The sequence below is a fragment of the Culex pipiens genome, unplaced genomic scaffold (assembly GCF_016801865.2).
Source record: "Culex pipiens pallens isolate TS unplaced genomic scaffold, TS_CPP_V2 Cpp_Un0017, whole genome shotgun sequence".
Classification (NCBI taxonomy): Eukaryota; Metazoa; Arthropoda; class Insecta; order Diptera; family Culicidae; genus Culex; species Culex pipiens.
Window position 1 is genome coordinate 84,594 of NW_026292834.1, and position 19,090 is coordinate 103,683.

The 19,090-nt window shown below is 39.8% G+C and overlaps 1 protein-coding gene across 1 annotated transcript; it reads left to right on the top strand.

Moving 5' to 3' along the window:
• The first annotated feature begins 1,306 nt into the window (after positions 1–1,306).
• Positions 1,307–18,742, top strand: LOC120425695 (uncharacterized). The gene is made up of 11 exons (XM_052711426.1): positions 1,307–1,399; positions 10,577–10,681; positions 10,898–11,022; positions 15,094–15,191; positions 15,263–15,471; positions 15,533–15,685; positions 15,752–15,921; positions 16,045–16,239; positions 16,362–17,309; positions 17,366–17,512; positions 17,566–18,742. The coding sequence occupies exons 1-11, from the start codon at positions 1,307–1,309 to the stop codon at positions 18,725–18,727; spliced, it is 3,405 nt and encodes a 1,134-aa protein (XP_052567386.1). The 3' UTR covers positions 18,728–18,742.
• The last annotated feature ends 348 nt before the right edge of the window (positions 18,743–19,090 follow it).

A 19,090-nucleotide genomic window follows, 5' to 3' on the forward strand; every position in this document is an offset into this window, starting at 1 on the left:
ATTTTTTTTTAATATAACGTAGTGTTGTTAATTGAACTGCATTATAATGAATACTGAACAATAAAAAAGCCATAATTTGTATTAAATTTTAGATAACTCTGAGTCCAACTCCGACTCCGATTCTGGGTTATCAAAAATGTTTGACTCCGGCTCCGACTTCGACTCCACACCCAAAGGAAATATATAGCTCAAAATCTGCAATAGTGGATTTGCTACAGAAAATGTTACATTTTATAACAGTTTTTGCAGCAAGCTCATAGCTCAATTTTGCCCGCGTGTAAACATGTCAGCGATCTGCAGTTCTCAACAACACATATAATGCTGGCGCGTCCCCGATCAACACTCCAGAGAAAACAATATGTTCGTGCTCTGTCCCACACAATTCATCAAGCGTCCATGGCGCGGTGGTAGCGTGTCAGATCAGCAATAAAGTAGTTGATGGTTCAATCCTCGTTCTGTTAAGATTTTTTTCTGCAATACAATCAATCAGCCGTCGGTAATGTCGATAATTGTCGGTAACGGGCAAACATGCCATATCGCAAAAAATGCATGAGGACACATTTCATGCAGATTCTGATATACTTTCATGCCGCCATGTATCACAATCATGCGACCGCCGGTTGGGTGCAGTTCCTAAAATTTGGCCGACTCCGACTCAGCTGTTCAAGATTTGACGACTCCGACTCCGACTCCAGGTCCTCAAAAAGACCCGATTCCACCGACTCCGACTCCGACTTCACAGCCCTGGAGTTACCCACAAACTTCGCAGATCTTCAGACACTCCTGATTTGAGTGTACAAAAGCAACAGAAGTAACCACAGCCCAGCGATGATTTATGCTGCTGACATTCGAGAAGTTTGTTTTATGGTGCAATTAAAACGATATAAATAATTTCGTGCCTATTGATGTTTTGCGGTTTGTTGGCACTCAGGTTGGCACCGGCTCAGCCCACCGGTCGTCCTAGACGACGTAGATTCTGGGGACGTCCCGTGCACAAACACACACAGGTCAAAGCGTTTAGATCTATTCGACAGCGATAAGACGACAGCCCGCAGAGGAGGCGGTAGATCTTGGCAGTCTGTGATCTGGTCTGGGAAGTGCCATAAAGATTAAACTTGAACCGCGCGCTGGAGTCGGACAAGTCGTGCGCGTAGCACAGGTTCACAGCAATTTAAATCCCATCAATTTTAAAAGCACACCCGCCAAAGCCGCAACATCCGAGCAGCAGACAATTTCAGTTGGAGTTGGGAGAAGCCCCAGAAGCCATTATGGTGTTCTAGCGCTCCTTCGACAAAGTTCAACTTTAATGACGGAGAGTCCGGGCCCGAACCTGGGCCAGGACATCGAACTCGGCCGGCTGACCACCGAAAGGTGCCTCCAGCAGAACATGTGCGTGCGAGTGCACAAATCGAATGGGTTAACCCAAGGCTAGGGGAGGGTGATCGTTTTCGAAACAACTTCACAATACAACACATTTGCTCATGGTCGTACGATTTGCTTAGGGAAGATCCTAAACATAATTTCACAATACTCTAAGAATGATTTCCAACTGCTGGGCAGTCTCCCCTACCTTCCACAGATTCAACCGAAACACCTGAGGAGGAAGAGTCCGACGCCAACGTAATAGCCTTCGCGTGTCTAGAAAATCGGGAGAATTTCGCTTTCATGCGGCGGTCCTCACGCGCAACACGCAATACATCTCTGGCCAGATTCCGACATCCGGCATGTTTTGTCTGCGTGGTTGTGGCTTAATTTCCATGCGACCAATTAGGGGATATTTGCAAAAATCCTTTTGCGCAATGGTTCCGATCAATCATCCGTCAAGTTGCTCGCGGGGTGGTGGCACTGGATGCCGTGTAATGGGGTGACTTTGGTGAAGAAGTGGCAACACCTAAATATGAATACTTAAGTGGAGTTAAATTACTTTTTTAAGCAGAATAACCATAACATACCTCAAATCCAACCAGCCTACGGCCCGCGGTACAAATTAATTGCAATCAATCAAAGAAAGAAGAGCGAACCCCTTTTCCAAGGCATCATAACCGCTGCTCCGGGAAAGGGTAAAAAATTGCCCCGCACTTAACCAATGTCACTGCGGCCGCCAAAAGGCATTAATATCGGTCCTTAATTCACTCACCAGGGCCACCTCTCAGCCAGCAGGAATTAATGAGCTCGTGTTGTATAATGCGATCCGTGAATAATTGGACATACAATTTTCCACACACCATTGAGAAAATTGCCCGTTTTTCTGGGTCCCCACAAAAGTGCATTCGTAATGACACCGACACCGGTTCTTGAGCTTAAGGAGTCATGTCAATTTTTCATCTCACTCTGCTCTCGGGGATGCTGTTGCTGCTGCTAATGAAAAACCGTTAACCCCTGCAACTCTTAAAATGGCTGACGAAGAAGCGTCTTTACTTTTAAGCCGCCCTCAAATTATACGCGCACTAAGTTCGAGCTTCATTTGGGTTTAATTAATTGCTGCGGACGAACTTGCGAGCTGAAAGTTCACACCACAGCAAATGGAACGTGATTTGTGCGAATCGAAATGGAATGGAGGTCAAGGTGGAACAGAACGGCTGAGATCTTGGAAGAATCAGGGAAATACTTTTGAATCAGTTTCAAACCATATCTTACACAGTAAAAAAATCATGGTAATATTACATCTGAGAAGGAGTACATCTTTCATGTCAGTAAAAATGTATAATTTTACCTATGAAAATGTGTATTTTTAACACTTTTCAGGAGTAATGTCACTTTTTTAGTCTAAGTTGAGTAAAAAACTGCGACGAGTGATGAATCCGCGATGAAATGCCGGCCCAGATACTCTTCAAGGGTATTCCCCTCAGGAACTGGGAAAGATTTTCTTATGTCCCATGTTCATGCCCAAGCTGAATTTAAATTGCGGTTAAAAATAAACGTCTGAGTCATTCTCTGCCAACTCACACAGCAGTTGCCCCGACTGATTACGAATCCGAGAGTCGTTTTTTGATATCTCGTGAAAGAGGGGCGGTACGACCCCTTCCAATTTTGAACATGCGAAAAAAGATATGTTTTTCAATTTTGCCTTAAATGGTGATGAGATGGAAGTTTGGTGTCAAAAGGACTTTTATGTAAAATTGGAAGCCCGATTTGATGGCGTACTTCAAAATCCGAAAAAAAAACTTATTTTTCGTCTGTACTTTTTTTTTGGAACATGTAATTCTAAGGGAAATTTAATGTAGGGGAGAGTGGGGAGACTTGATCCCCTTTTTTTGTATCGCACATAACTCTGTCAATTTCTCACAAAACTATAAACTTTTTGCATGAATTGAAAGCTTAAACATTCATCTATGTTTGGCTAATAAGGGTATTTCATCAGATGAACTCTTCGAATCATGCCAAGCGTTTTAAACAAATATTTTAAACTGGCATTTTAAAAATGTTAGGGGTAACTTGATCCCCCTTTCAACATTTTGAAGAAATCTTAAGCAAAATGTTTCTTATTCATCCAAACTTTTAATTTTCTATACGTTACAGCAATTTCACATAAAACCTGTACGTTTGTGTTCAAAATATAACAAGTTTAGTATGTAAAATATTTAAAAACTTAAAATATTATTTTTTAGACCAAAATTAAGCATGTTTACAAAAGCTGGAAATTTTTGTTTGCAATACTTTTGAAAAAAGGTTCAAACTGCAGTAAGTTATGTACAACTATACTATAGGAAACTATGTATGAAAACCCAGCTCAATTAATTAATCTTGAGGCTGATTCCAGTGACTGTAAAAATGCAGGGATCAAGTCTCCCTAAACGCACTTTTTTTAACAATTGATTGTAAAAATAGTATGACGATAAATTTAACATCAAATGCGTAAGGGTTTTGGAGTTGATAAGTTTATCAAACAATTCATGTATAAAAAATATTTTTTTGAATAATTTTTGAGTGTTTTCTATACATATCAAAATAAAGAAAAAAAGATCTCTTGGAAGTTTTTTGCAGTTCGTTTTAGAAAAATGTGTGTAACTCAATCTAAACATTTTTTAATTTTTTTCTTTGTTTTCTACAATGAGTTTTAGTTAATTTCGCACAACTTTCTAGAACAAAGATAATTGTTTTACCCACATGCTGACGAGATACAGGCTTGGGATCAAGTGTCCCCGGGGATCAAGTCTCCCCACTCTCCCCTACTTTTCGAATCTACATTAACACAGAAGGGTCATTTCTTCATTTAGAACAACATTTTTTATTTTAAAATTTCATGTTTTTCTAAAATTTCAGAGTTTTTTTAAGAGTATAAAAATGTTCCTCAAAGTTGTAGAACAGACAATTACAAAAATTTCGATATATAAACATAAGGGTTTTTTTGTAACCATAACGAGTTATCGCGATTTTACGAAAAAAAAAAAGTTTTGAAAAAGTTGGTTGTGTCGATCATGACCGTTCATCCCCGACCGACACAAACGACGAAATGTCGAGAAACGCAAAATAGTAGTTTATGCAGCAAGGTGCAAAAAGGGGATTTTTTCAGCACGAGTCGTACATTTATCCAACGAGGTTCACCAAGTTAGATAAATACGACGAGTGATGAAAAAATCAAGTTTTGCAATTCCGAAAAACACCCTTTGAACAGAATTATAGGACAAATGTCCATGCATTAAGCCAATGAATCATTTAAATATATTTTTTTAAGTATTACTTTTCCTACCAAGTGCTGAAAAGTTCAAGTTTTCAGCATCCATTTCAGTACTGAAAAGTAGAACTTTTCACCATTTGTTTTGAAAAGGGTTACTATTTGATTCTGTGATTTTTGGTACAGAAAAGTAGGCTGTTTCATCGTTCAAGAATGACAGGAAAAGTAATTTTTGAAATTTTTGAATGGGCTTAAAAATTTCATGTGTTGAGCTACATTTTTAGAATTATTTTGATGTAAACAAGCAGAATATTTTATAAAAGTTTCATTCTAATACTTTGAAAATTGAATCAATAGTTTCCGAGATAACGCTGTGAATAAATGAGGGCGCGTGAAGTGAGAACTGAGAAATGCTAAGTTTCACTAAATTTAAGCTCAAAGAAAAATTATCTCAGCAATCAGCAGTGTAATTAACAATGTCAAAATAAAAAATAATTTTATATTCAAAAACAAACCACAATTTTATGACATTTTCTCTGCTCTTGAAAAGTATTTTTCATACATTATTTCTAAATTCCAAAAACTTAAAAAATTTCAATAAATTTGTCTATAACTAGAAATTGGTGTACCTTATCAAAAAATATGTGTTTAATATTATTCGATTGCAAATTTGATCATGCATCTGATGTTAGTAATTTTTGTTTGACAATATATCTCAAAAATCACTTTCTTGAAAAACCTTGTGCAAAACACCAAATCGATCAGAAAATCCCTTTTCTAGAAACGGATTTTCGAATATTGACATTATCTCAACAGCCTGCAAAACTGTTGGATCCTTGTATGACAAAACAAATGATAGTTCATTCAAATGAAAAAATACAAAGATTTTCGAAAACGTAGAGAATTACTATAAAAACAAAACAAGAAAGGAGAATATACAGCAATTCCCCACGAAAACAGTATTATTCGAAAAAAAAGTTCTCCGATCGGGCTCAAAATTTTTCTTGGGGTTTCTTGGCCGAAATAATGAGACCCGCTTTTTTTTGTTTGGCCATTAGGGTGACCTCCACCGTGTTAGGGTGGTCCGAAAAATGGCAATTTTCGTCGATTTTCGCAAAAAAACACTTTTTTCAAAAAATCAAATCTTTGCGTCATTTCATCCGATTTTAGCTTTCTTAGACGCAAAAGACAGGTGATTAGTTTGGCTATTTGAGCAAAATAGTAAGAAGTTTCAAAAATCTAGCTTAAAATTTGAAAAGGTCGTATGAAAATTTAAAATGCTGTTTTGAAGGTCTCGGGACCAAAGAGCCTATGAACGAAAATATGTTAACCTGATTCCTCGGAAAATTTTACATATTATATCAAAAAATGTTGAAGTTATGTTTTCAATACTCAATACGGTTTTTTGAAAATAAAAACTGGGGTTTTTCCACGCGCCACGCGTGACGAAAACGGGGAAAAAATCGACTTTTTCACTAAAACTGCGATAACTTGAAAATTTCAGCAATGACCTATACATGTTAGGGTACGAAAATTTTCATGATTGCAATACGCAACATTTGGTATCCTAACATGTATAGGTCATCGCTGAAATTTTCAAGTTATCACAGTTTTAGTGAAAAAAGTCGATTTTTTTCCCGTTTTCGTCACTTTCCCATTTTTGCGCGTGGCACGTAGAAAAACCCAGTTTTTATTTTCAAAAAATCGTATCTCAGAGTATTGAAAACAACTTCACCATTTTTTGATATAATATGTAAATTTTCCGAGGAATCAGGTAAACATATTTTCGTACATAGGCTCTTTGGTCCCGAGACCTTCAAATCAGCATTTTAAGTTTTCATACGACCTTTTCAAATGTTAAGCTAGGTTTTTGAAACTTTTTACTATTTTGCTCAAATAGCCAAACTAATCACCTTTTTTTGCGTCTAAGACAGCTAAAATCGGATGAAATGGCGCGGAGATATGATTTTTTGAAAAAAGTGATTTTTGCGAAAATCGACGAGAATTACCTTTTTTCGGACCACCCTAACACGGCGTAGGTCACCCTAATGGCCAAACAAAAAAAACGGGTCTTATTATTTCTGCCAAGAAACCCCAAGAAAAATTTTGAGCCCGATCGGAGAACTTTTTTTTCGAATCATGCTGTTTTCGTGGGGAATTGCTGTATAATGAATATGTTGCGTAAAAAAAAAAAAAAAATCGGTCCGCAATTTTTCAAATCAAGCATACAAGTCAAATACAAATGTTGAAATTACACATTTATGTTGGTAACTTAATCAGAGATTTTTTGTTATATTTCATGACCTTCTATTAACCTGGGGAAATTCTGGTATGTTTGGCAGGTTTGGAAGCACTCGCCCCTAACTCCATCCAATTTTCTGATTTTAAACTAATTTTGCAAAACTTTTGATAGAAACTTGCTTCCTCGCTGCTTGTTGAGCTATTTATCACTCGATTTCAATAGAAAACGCGTTTAATTAAAAACAATTAAGTTTTCAATATATTACTTACCTCTCATAAAACAATATCAGTCGCTGACCTTCGAATCTTTGTTAAACGATGAAGTAAAACTTGTTGACAGGACCAAGACAGGACAAGAAATTAACTAAAAGTTTTTTTTTCCCTCCCAAGGTGCCAATGACTTTTGGGACTTATCTTGTCCGTTTCTTACATTGTCAGCTCGTGTCTGCACTCTGCTCTGACTGGAAGACTGACCTGTCGTCGTCCCGGAGTAATTGTCTTATGCACCCTGAAACGACCAAATTAATTATTTATAAGCTTACACAGTGTGTCGCCTTAAAAAGTACAGTCAATCTTTTCACAGTACGGAGAACGATATTCTGAACTTATCAATTAAACTTATTTCTATCTATTTCGCAATATTTCCCCATCCACCCAGTTTCATGAATTCTAACTTTTAATTCAGAGTGAGGGTGGCCAAAACAATGGGGACATCTGAAGCTGGACCCTGCCCCTTCGGTGAAGGGTGTCGAAAAAGTTTGCCTTTTTTTTTGGAATCACGCGCAAGATTTCATTAATATTTTAATCAACGTCATAATTCATTCACGCGCGCACGTTGTCTTCCATGGAGCAAGTTTTGCTTTGATGATGGTGCAAGGGCTTTTTCATTTTTAGCTCGTAAAGTTAATGATAAATAAACGGGATTGTTTTTGTTCTCGTCTCATTTGGAAGTCGAAAGTATAAGGGGTGAAAAATCATTGTTTTTTGACGTGAAATTGAAATTTTTGGTAATTATTTTTTCTTGCAGAATTTGTTGCTTTCAGGTGTTACAGGTTGCATGTTGATATGTGTAGCAAAACTGTTGGTAAGCAACTTTTTAGTTCAAACTGGTAAAAACAATCTGATATCAGGGTAGAGCATCCTTCCCGAGCCCACACGTTGTTGACGAAAGAGTTATTGAGCCTTCATGAGCTGAATAATGGGGCAAGATTTTCAACCAGTCCACAAGAACCTTCACGAGGCTGTCGTCACTTATAAAAAGAGGGTTCCTAGAAGACCACAGGAGGTACTCTTACTGTTTTCCACGTCCCAAACCATAATAAGATCTGGCAAGGGATTTAACAAAACATAAAAATGGAGAAAATCTGTTCCGTTTTTTTTTTGTTATTTTTTTTCTCAACCCTAAAGGTAAAGTCCCGCGGGTTTTTATGAAGAGGTACAAAAGTCCTCTCCTCGGGGCACCACTTCAGGCCTGCGAGCTCATATATCTCGATCTAGTTCATGGCTGGTGAAAAATGAGCGGACAATAAGTCTGGCAAGAAGATTAACGACATAATAAAGTCAAAGCTCTCCGGCAGGTGGGCGGAACTGGGCAAAATTGTGGGGCGCGACTTCTCCTCCGCCACCGCGGTGACGTTTTCCGGCCGCGAAGAAAAGTTAATTTGCACTGATAAAGACCAACTTTTCATCGCGGAGCGCTGCTGCTGCTGGATGTCGGAAATTGGACTGTGGAGTAGCACGCACGACTTTTCCGTGGGAAAAGTCGAGACGCGCCCCCTAATTGATTCCTTGGGAGATTATTTTAATAATGCGGTCTCGTTTATCCCGAGCAGGGGTAAATAACACGGGAATACCAAATTTTTGTATTACTTGGGCAAATAACAGGGACCAAAATGTGCCCTTGGGTGCCCAGTAATAGATGGTAAAATACCATAAAATCATACCAAAGTCTTGTATGTGGAAGGGCACAACAATACCAAACCATGTTATTCCAAGGGTAAAATAATACCACAAAATAAAACCATTTCAATACCAAGTTGAGCTCTTCTGGATTTTTGAACATTGCTTGAATACCAAAACTTGGTATTGCCATGGTTTTATTTTTTAGTATTCCCGCGCCCTTGGAAAATCAGTTTTTGGTATTCCTGTGGTCTTCCACATACTTGATTTTGGTATGATTTCATGGTATTTTACCATCTACTACTGGGCAACCAAGAGCACATTTTGGTCGCTGGTATTTGCACAAATAATACCAAAATTTGGTATTTTCATACCATTTTTAGTGCAGCAGTTGCAGTTAGTGAAAAAACGGAAATGATCCATATGCAACAGCCAAATCTACTCACCTGATGATTCCATGTTGTTCTTAGTGATATTCTTCACCACACCGAATGCATTTGTCATGGATGAACGGCCTGTGCTTGAAGTTCTTGAAGCTTCTAAAAAATAACAAGATTGAAAAATAAGTGTTAATAAAATGAAACTGGATTGAAATTCACCAAAATTCAATAATCTGTTGATTGGCCCATTTTTCAAAGTATTTGGTTATCCCGACTTAGAGAAATTTCAACGATTTTTAAAAAATCTTAGTGGGTATATCCAAAAAAATTGAAAATCAGGCTTAACATTTTTGGGTTTCAAGTCACTTTAGCGCAAAATTAATTATTTTGTCAAAATTTTCCCATAATTTCAGAGGAATCTGATAAAACACTTTAATACCAAAATAATATCAAAATCTGGTATCTTGACTTAGAAAATTTTCCACAATTTCAAGTCATTTCTTTAGGGAGTATATCCAAAATGTTTAAAATCAAGTTTGAAATTTCCGGTTTTCAATGAAAGCATTCGCTTTGTGACATCATTTTAGCGCAAAATTAATTGTTTTGTCAAAATTGGTCAAAAGTTTCCCATAGTTTCGGAGGAATTTGATAAAACACTTTAATACCAAAATAATACCAAAATGTGCTATCCTGACTCAGAAAATTTTCCACAATTTTAAGTAATTTCTTATGGAGGTATATCAAAAATGTTTAAAATCAAGTTTGAAATTTCCGGTTTTCAATGAAGGCATTCGCTTTGAGACATCATTTTAGCGCAAAATTAATTATTTTGTCAAAATTGGTCAACATTTTCCCATAGTTTCAGAGGAATTTGATAAAATACTGTAAAACCAAAAGAATACCAAAATGTGGTGTTCGACCAAATGACAAATTCTGCAATTTTGCAATATCAAAACAATACCTTAAATTGGTATGATACCACATTTTGCTCTTGCATAATCCTTAAGACAAATTTCAAAGGGTCCAGGAAAACCAAAATTTGGTATTGATACCAGAGAAAGGTATTATTACGCATTTCCCTTGTTATTTACCCATGCTCGGGTTTAGCTGGCTGGTGCAAAACTTTAGACCAAGTGGATTAGTGAATTGCTAACTACTGGAGCACGATTTTGCTTTATGAGAGCTTAATTGGGTGGGATGAATTATGGTGGGGGCAGAAAGAGTGTTGAGTTGTTGAAAATGACTCATTATCTTGCTGTACTTTTTACTTTACGTTCTAGGTTTTTTTTACAATTTAGCCTCTCTATTTCAAGGATCAAACAACTGCTGTTTTTCTGATCTGGAAATTTCAATTTCCTTTGAAACAAGAAGGCAAACATCCAAAAAGCATCAATCATCTGAATGAAAATTTAAATCTCTATCTTTCTCCCTCTCTTCACAGGACGATCTGCCCGGTCAAGCCTTGTTAGATGTAGTTTTCGCAAGACTGAACCTGATAGAGACTGCCTACTTCGGGATACGTTACATAGATCAGGATAATCAGACGGTAAGTACCTGGGCAAACACAACCAGCCGACCCGACCCGAATCGAATTGCACTGTGGCCTCTGCCTGCTTGCTTGTGGTTAAGGCTCCGGTTCAAGTGCATCCGTTCCGGGCCAAGCACACGTGGCCAGCAGTGCCGAAAAAGCAAGATTTAACGAACCGATGCAATGCTGATACGATAAATTGTTGTTATCCTCTACTCTACCCCGCTCTGGCAGCACTGGTTGGATCCCGCCTCCCGGCTGTCCCGCCAGCTGAAAGGCAACAAGGTGCCCTACGACCTGTACTTTGGGGTGAAGTTTTACGCCTGCGACCCGTGCAAGCTGGTGGAGGAGATTACGAGGTGAGTGCGTTGCAGCTGTCGGAGGCATCGTATAGTGGCGTGTCGTCGTGATTTGTTGGTTGAGACTACATCAGTAGCAGCTGCAGCTCTGAGCAATTCTCTGGAATAACAAGTGAGCAATTCTCTACGAAATCGGTATTTTTGTTAGAATTTTAATTTTTGTATTTTTTAATCCGACTGAAATTTTTTTGGTGCCTTCGGTATGCCCAAAGAAGCCATTTTGCATCATTAGTTTATCCATATAATTTTCCATACAAATTTGGCAGCTGTCCACACAAAAATGATGTATGAAATTTAAAAAAATCTGTATCTTTTGAAGGAATTTTTTGATCGATTTGGTGTCTTGGGCATGGTTGTAGGTATGGATAAGGACTACACTGAAAAAATGATGCACGGCAAAAAAAATGGTGAGAAAATTTTCTATATTTTGCTTCTTTGAACTTTGTTGATACGATCCTTAGTTGCTGAGATATTGCCATGCAAGTGTTTAAACACAGGAAAATTGATGTTTTTTAAGTCTCACCCAAACAACCCACCATTTTCTAATGTCGATACCTCAGCAACTAATGGTCCGATTTACAATGTTAAAATATGAAACATTCGTGAAATTTTCCGATCTTTTCGAAAAAAATATTTTCAAAAATTTTAAACCAAGGCAAACATTTTAAAAGGGCGTAATATTGAATGTTTGGCCCTTTTGAAATTTTAGTCTTGAGCTATTTTTTTTCAAAAGTGGGCAAACATGTGCACTGCATATGTTCACATAAATGTCCCATATGCAAAAACAGCAAGCTGAGAAAAACGCGATTGAAGTTTGTCCCATACATAAGGCTACGTGTTAAGTTTTCGCGAAAAAACTGGATTTCCTCCTGATTTTTAGAACAAAGTACTGGATGTTATAGGCTTTTCTGAAAGATAACACGATTTTGAACAAAACTGTATCTATAACTCAAAATTGAAGAAAATGCATATGGGACATTTATGCGAACAGGGGCAGTGCACTGATTTAAAAAAATGAAAAACTGCGATTATTTTCAAAAAAGTCACCTAAAAATGGATTTAACTTGAAAACGGTGCACTTTATCAAAATTTCACTAAAGTACTTTTTGATTGCAAATTTGATTTTACATCGAAAAATGAAGTTGAAAAATTTTTGCGAACAATGTTTCAATTTTTTGAAAAAATCAGGATTGATTAAAAAATTCATAACTCGGTCGATGATTTTTTGCCCATTTTGGAAATTTCTGAAATGTTGGCATTTGATGTCTTCTAAAACATAACAAAAAATAAAAAAAATAAAAATAGTGTTTTTTGCAAATCAAGTGACAAAAAGTTAAATAAAAAATCACAGAAATTTATTTTTACCGTGTATCATTTTTTTCAGTGTAGTCCTTATCCATACCTACAACATTGTCAAAGACACTAAACCGATCAAAAAATTCCTTCAAACGATACAGATTTTTGATTTTTCATGCATTATTTTTGTTTGGACAGCTGCCAAATTTGTATGGAAAATTATATGGACAAACTAATGATGCAAAATGGCTTCTTTGGGCATACCGAAGGCACCAAAAAAGTTTCAGTCGGATTAAAAATTACAAAAAATCGAATGACCGAAATCTGAGAGAAATGCTCAGGTATGATTTTTTTTGTTTGATTTAAAAGACAAAGTTTTCTTTTGTTCATTTTTTATCAGAAAAATAAACTGAATTAGAAATGCAGCAGGATTTTTGCAATTCTTAAAACCATACACATTAATTATTATTATTATTTATTATTTGTAATTATCAATAATTACAAATAATTATGCCAACTATGACCAACACCCTCGTGGGAATCGTGGATTCTATATGTCATCTGAATAATTATCTACGGTTTTGCAAATCGATTTTTTTTTTGCATTTTTTTTTTGAATTTTAATGAAAATTTGTTCTTGCATTCACTATGTTCAAAGAAGCCACAGTTTGTTCATACAAGGCCTCATACAATTTGCGGGCTGGTCATATAAAATATGCATGTGAATACAGTTCAAACTTGGTTATCTGAAGGCTTCGGATAATCAAATCTTCGGGAAAATCGAATCACTAAAAAAAAATCTTTGTTTTTTTTATTATCGAGCTTAGAGCTTAGTGATTTGATTATCCATCGGATAATCGAGGCTTCGGACAATCGAGTCTGGACTGTCTTCGAAAATCTGTATCTTGAGGAGGGATTTTCTAATCGATTTGGTCTTCGACAAAGATGAAGGCTATGATTAGAAATTTTCTGAAAAAAATGACGCACGGAAAAAAATTCTTAGTTTTATTTGATTTTTCAAACCAAAAGTTAAATTCACAAAATTAATTAATTTTTATTTTGTATATTTTTTGGGTCTGAAAAGACATATTTGTTGCGTCAGTTTAGGATGGTGCAAAATCTTAAATAGGAGATAAAATATATTGAAACAAACTGATTTCAGGAAAAAAATCGAAAAAATTGTTCAACAAAATTTTTAAATTTATTTTTAAATGCAACATCTAATTTACAATCAAAAATTTACATCCACAGTTAATGACCGAGTGGATGGTCCTTCCACATTGATACGAGAGAAAAGTACTATTTTGCAAGAGTATAGACCTCTCGCACTTCCAACAACAACAAATCGTGTTCATTCGTTCATTGAAACAGTTTATCCGATTGAGTGGCTTGTATGGACAAATGACCGTCACTTTGTCATCGAACCACGGTGGCCGAAACGGCAAAGGCGCGGTTCAATATGCCAAAGGGCTTGAGTTCGATTCTCGATAGCGACACTTTTTTTTTTTTTGAAGGTTGAGCTTTTTGGAAAATGAACAACACGAGGATAATACTATTGGCCATTTCGGGATTTTTCCTCTCCGTCCGTTCACAGTACCTATTTACTACCGAACCGTGCTCTTTATCCTCTCGTATGCCGATGTCCAGTTCTGGGTGTAATTTTTTTTGGTAAAGTGCACAATTTTCAAGTTCAAATTGCATCAACTGTATTTTTATGACCAGGGTTTCCAGGTCTGAACAGAAAAAATCTGTCAAAACAATCTGTAAAAATCTGGCAAACCACCGTTGTCAATGTAATGAGCAAAATATTGTTCGAAAATTGTGTATTTTAACTTTTCATACATTAATTTAACAAAAAATATACATTATTACTACTCTGTCTTGCATAAAAATATGGTTTTTTTTTTTTTCAAATTGTCTTTACAAGATCGGAGAATTCCAGATTTATCTGACAGCTTAACTGCCGCTCTAATCGTGTCCGTCCCATTTGTAAAAACAGTAAGCCGCGAAAAACGTGTGTCAAAGTTGTCCCGCCCATAAGGCTACGTGTTAGAATTTCACGAAAAAGTGGATTTTCTCCGGCTTTCTAGAACAAAGTATTACATTTTATTGGTTTTTCTGATAGTTTACACGATTTTGAACCAAACTGCATCATTACCTCAAAATTGACGAAATTACATATGGGACGGACTTGATTTGAGCGGCAGTTAACAATCCTGTTTATGACTTCGTTGATAAGATTGGTGGTTGCTGAGATGTATCCACTCCAAGTTATTTAAAATTTTGTGAAACATGAGATGTCATCCTACAAGTCTTTTTTTTCAATTTGCAATATTTTGAAAATAATTGGTTAAATTTTCAGTATTTAGAAATGAAACTTCTGTGATTTTGTTTGTTCTTTTCAGAAAAAATAGTTTTTGAATATGTCGTTTTTAGAAGTATTTTTTAATCATAACATATATGTATAAATGAAGAGTGAAAATGTAATCGAGAAATGTAATGTAGAAAAGTTCAAATTAATTCTATATATATATATTTTAAATTGGTTGTCCACGAAAATCACAAGAGGGGACGATGGTTATTTTTAGTATCACAAGTGACAAATTAATAAATAAAAAAAATGACTGCCGAGTTCCCAGAGAATTGCTCACCAGCTCCTCACCAGAGACACAAAAGTACACTTTCGGCGGTGATTAACAGAGTTGCCTTTCCGGAACGTGTCCGGGAGCTTCATCTTTATTGTTGTTCTTGTTTGCTTGCTTTCGTTGCACACAGGTACCAACTCTATCTGCAGGTCAAACAGGACATCCTTCAGGGCCGGCTACCGGTGTCCTTTGAGCTGGCTGCCGAGCTCGGTGCTTACGTCGTGCAAGGTAAAATGTCTCTTTTATGGGTTTTTTTTCTCAGCATTGTTTGTTACATGGGTGAAAATCTACACTTCCAGCCGAACTTGGTGACTATGACCCCCGCAAGCACCCGCTCGGGTATGTGTCCGAGTTTCGGTTGCTCAACAACCAGACGAAGGAAATCGAGAGCCGGATCCACGAGCTGCACATGCAGCTCAAGGGGATGGCCCCGTCGCAGGCCGAGTTCAACTACCTCGACAAGGTCAAGTGGCACGACATGTACGGGGTGGACCTGCATCCGGTGCTGGTAGGTGTTTCTGGGGTTAGAGTTGGATACCCTAATATCTGGATATTTTGATGTTTTTCAGGGTGAAGACAGCGTCGAGTACTACCTGGGGCTCACCCCGGGTGGCATCGTAGTTCTGCGCAACAAGACTACGGTGGCGCACTACTACTGGCCCCGGATCGCCAAGGTTTACTTCAAGGGACGGTACTTTATGCTACGGGTCTGTGATAAAAATGTGAGTTGGGCTTTCGGAACAACTATTTTTGTGTTTTATTGATATCATTGTAATCTTCACTTTCAGAACGAAATAAGCACGTACGGCTTCGAGACACCAAAGAAGACCGCCTGCAAGCACCTGTGGAAGTGCTGCGTGGAGCATCACTCCTTCTTCCGGTTGGTCCGGACGGCACCGATGCAGGCCACAGCTGGCGCCGCCAGCTTAACCTCGCTCAGCTCCAAATTCAGGTACAGGTGGGTGTGTGTTTTGCATGTGCATGACTTTTACCACGTTTAATAACTGTAAAGAGCATGAGAATAAATAACAACTTGATAGAGATAGGGATAACTATTGTCTTACCACTTCCTACCGAACAGCGGTCGTACGGAGCGCCAGCAGGTCAAGGACGTAATGTCCCTGCAGCGCGCGCCACCGGCCTTCACACGGACCCCCTCGCGGAGGCAACCCCGCCGTATTCTGGACGAGCACCCGCCCGAGGAGAAGATCTTCGACGCTCCCAAATACATCCAGCAGGAAATCAAATCCGTATCGATACCTCAACCAGCCCAAACGTAAGTGTCCTGCTTAGTTTGTTGGTTTTTGGTTATTGTTCTCTTTCTACGAATCTTCTTTTTCTCTCTCCAAATCCACTTTCACTGTTTGTGTGCACCTCCTATCCCCCGCCCCCCTCTAGGTTTGACAGTCCTTACCGTTCTACTTGCAGCATCCCAGCTGCGTTGAACACTAGTAGCAAAGCGCACCCACCTCCTCCGGACTCTCCGCGAAGCACCCGGAGCGCCCCCTGGATGCGATCCCAGCAGCGCGGTCTGTTCGGGATCAACTCCAGCCCCAAGTCGGTACGATCGGCGTCGACGCGGATGAGCGCTCCGGCGAACCCGAACCGAATGCGGTCCAGCTCGGTGGAGAGCCACTCGTCGAACGAGTCACGGTCGGGTCGTCGACGGCGGCACCGAAGCCGTCGCGTGTCGGATAACGAGAGTGAGATGTCGAGGGGTTCGGGACGGTCAGGTCGATCGCATAACTCGCACCGGAAGCATAGAAGGCATCGCTCGAAGAATAGGAGGAATCGGTCGGATACGGAAAGTCGGGATCGTAGCTACTCGAGCCATCACAGGTCTACGGAGTCTATCGAGCTGGTTGATTCGGGCGAGCAGTGGCTGGAAGTGCAGCGCAAACAGGCGGATAATGTGCAGAAGGCTGCGGTGATCAAGAGCAGTCAGGTGCTGAAGGGATCGACGCCAGACTCGGGGATCGTGGCGCATCACCATCGGAGTAGACGGCACCGAAAGCATCGCTCTCCGTCGGAGAAGATTTGGTCCAGCGAGCTGACGAAGCACCTGCAGTTCGATCTGGTCGACACGACCGGCATGTCCGAGGATCAGCTGCGGGAGATTCCGTACACGGTGGTCGAAACGAGCCATCACCATGCGTCCAAAAAGCCTAGCGCCCTCAAGGTACACAAGACTAGTCACAATGTGCCTCCGATACAGCGGATCGATCGGATACGGGAGTTTTCGAAGGAGAATGTGGTGGACAACATGAGCGGGGTAAACGGGTCAATCCGGTCGGCGAGCACGATCAGTTCTTCGCGGGATTACGACCGAAACTCGGGTTTGATCAGGTATGAGGGTTTCGTTGATGACATCTTAGATGTACTAATGGGAACGTTCCTTGCAGAATGATGTCCAGCATGAGCATGGGCGACTTTATATCGCCAACCGGATCCAGCTTGAGCCCGCTGGACAGTACGGGACTTCGCGTGAGCCACGAGCACACCGATTCCGGACTGGGAGCCGATCAAGACTACGCGTACTCATCGGAGAGGTAACTTCCAGGATCCATTCTAATAAACTAGTTTAAACCACTTCCTCTCGTAGATCCAGTGACAGCGCCAAGTACGGGACGAACAAATCGTCCGGAGCATCCGTTACCTCAGCCCATACCAAATCTTCCTCGTCGAACAACATGAAATCTCATCACCACTCAGTGAGTAGTAGTAATACGACGAACCCCCAAACAACGCGGAAGCCGCCGCTCTGTCCCCAGAGCAGCGGCCGGGTAGGGCAGGTGGGAAAGCCTCCCCAGGGTGTCATCCCGGGTGTACATAGCAGTAGTTCCAGCGGTCCCAACAACCGCCTGATCAATCCAACTAACACACACTTCCAGAACAATCACTACACGTTTAGCCTAACGCGCAACTACTCGGCCTCCGGTCACCACCAGGGAAGTCGGGGGTCGTCCGCCGCCTTCGGGTCTAGCACTGGTTATGGGTTGAACTCGTACGGTTATCTCGATTCTGTCGCGACTCTTTCGTCAGCCTCACCCTATCACTACTACTACGACGGAAGTGGCTTCCGGAGCACGGCCAACCAGCCACCGCCAGTCGCCGGTAGTGGCGGTCTGGACAGCTCCCGCCTAGGCTCCATCCGTGGAACCAAGTCCGATATCGGAGTCCCCATCCGACCCAAACGGCACCATCATCACCACCAGCAACAGCCTCACCCTCAACAACAGTACATCACGAACGTTCATAACTTTAACCGACTCGGTGGTGGTGGCGGTAGCAAACGAACCCTCGGTCCGATCACCAAGACGGACTATTTGGAAAATTACAAGACTGGCGTCGAAAGACTCAAACAAACTAACAAGATCAACAACAACAACAACAGCCCACCGAAAGATTTCCCCGGTCTGTTGAGCACTTCGACATCCGTTCAAAATATTGTCAACAACAACTATCAGCCCCCGCTGCCGAATCTTGGAAGCCCCAGTGGCGAGGGCAAGGCAAAGGTGGGCCCGCTGGTTTATCTGGACCAGAACCGAAACGGCAGCCCACTGGACGAGGGCGGACGAAACTTGTATCAGAGCGTCAGCGTAAGTTCTTCACTGAGATTCTTGTGCCTGTGTATGCCAACTCAACCCCGTCCGTTCGTCCCCAAAGTAGTGGAATGCGTTTCGTTTTATCCCCTTCCTCCCCCTTCCAATTTATGTTGTTTGTTGAAGATGAATTGTTGTTATCCTTGCATGATTTGTGTATGAGTCCTTGCATTGTTTGAAGTTCTTGTTTGTTGTTAATGTCTGTAATTGTTATGTTGCATGTACCGTCTTGAACCTAGAATTTAGAAAATATGCACGTTTTTTTTATGTAAGCAGTAATCGTTTACAGTTATGTTTTTCTCAAAGAAAAGAATATTATATTTTCACTTGAGTTTTCATTAAAACCCCGATGGTTTGACACCCGTTGTTGTCAAACGAACACCCTCTTTACACGGAGCTCACACACACTACCAAACGTTTGTTTTGATTGTGTCTGTGAGCGCCGGGTTAAAAGTGACAGTTCACGGGTAAAAAGTGACAGTTTGTCACTTTTTAGTTTGACTTTGTTAAACCAACGGGGTACAA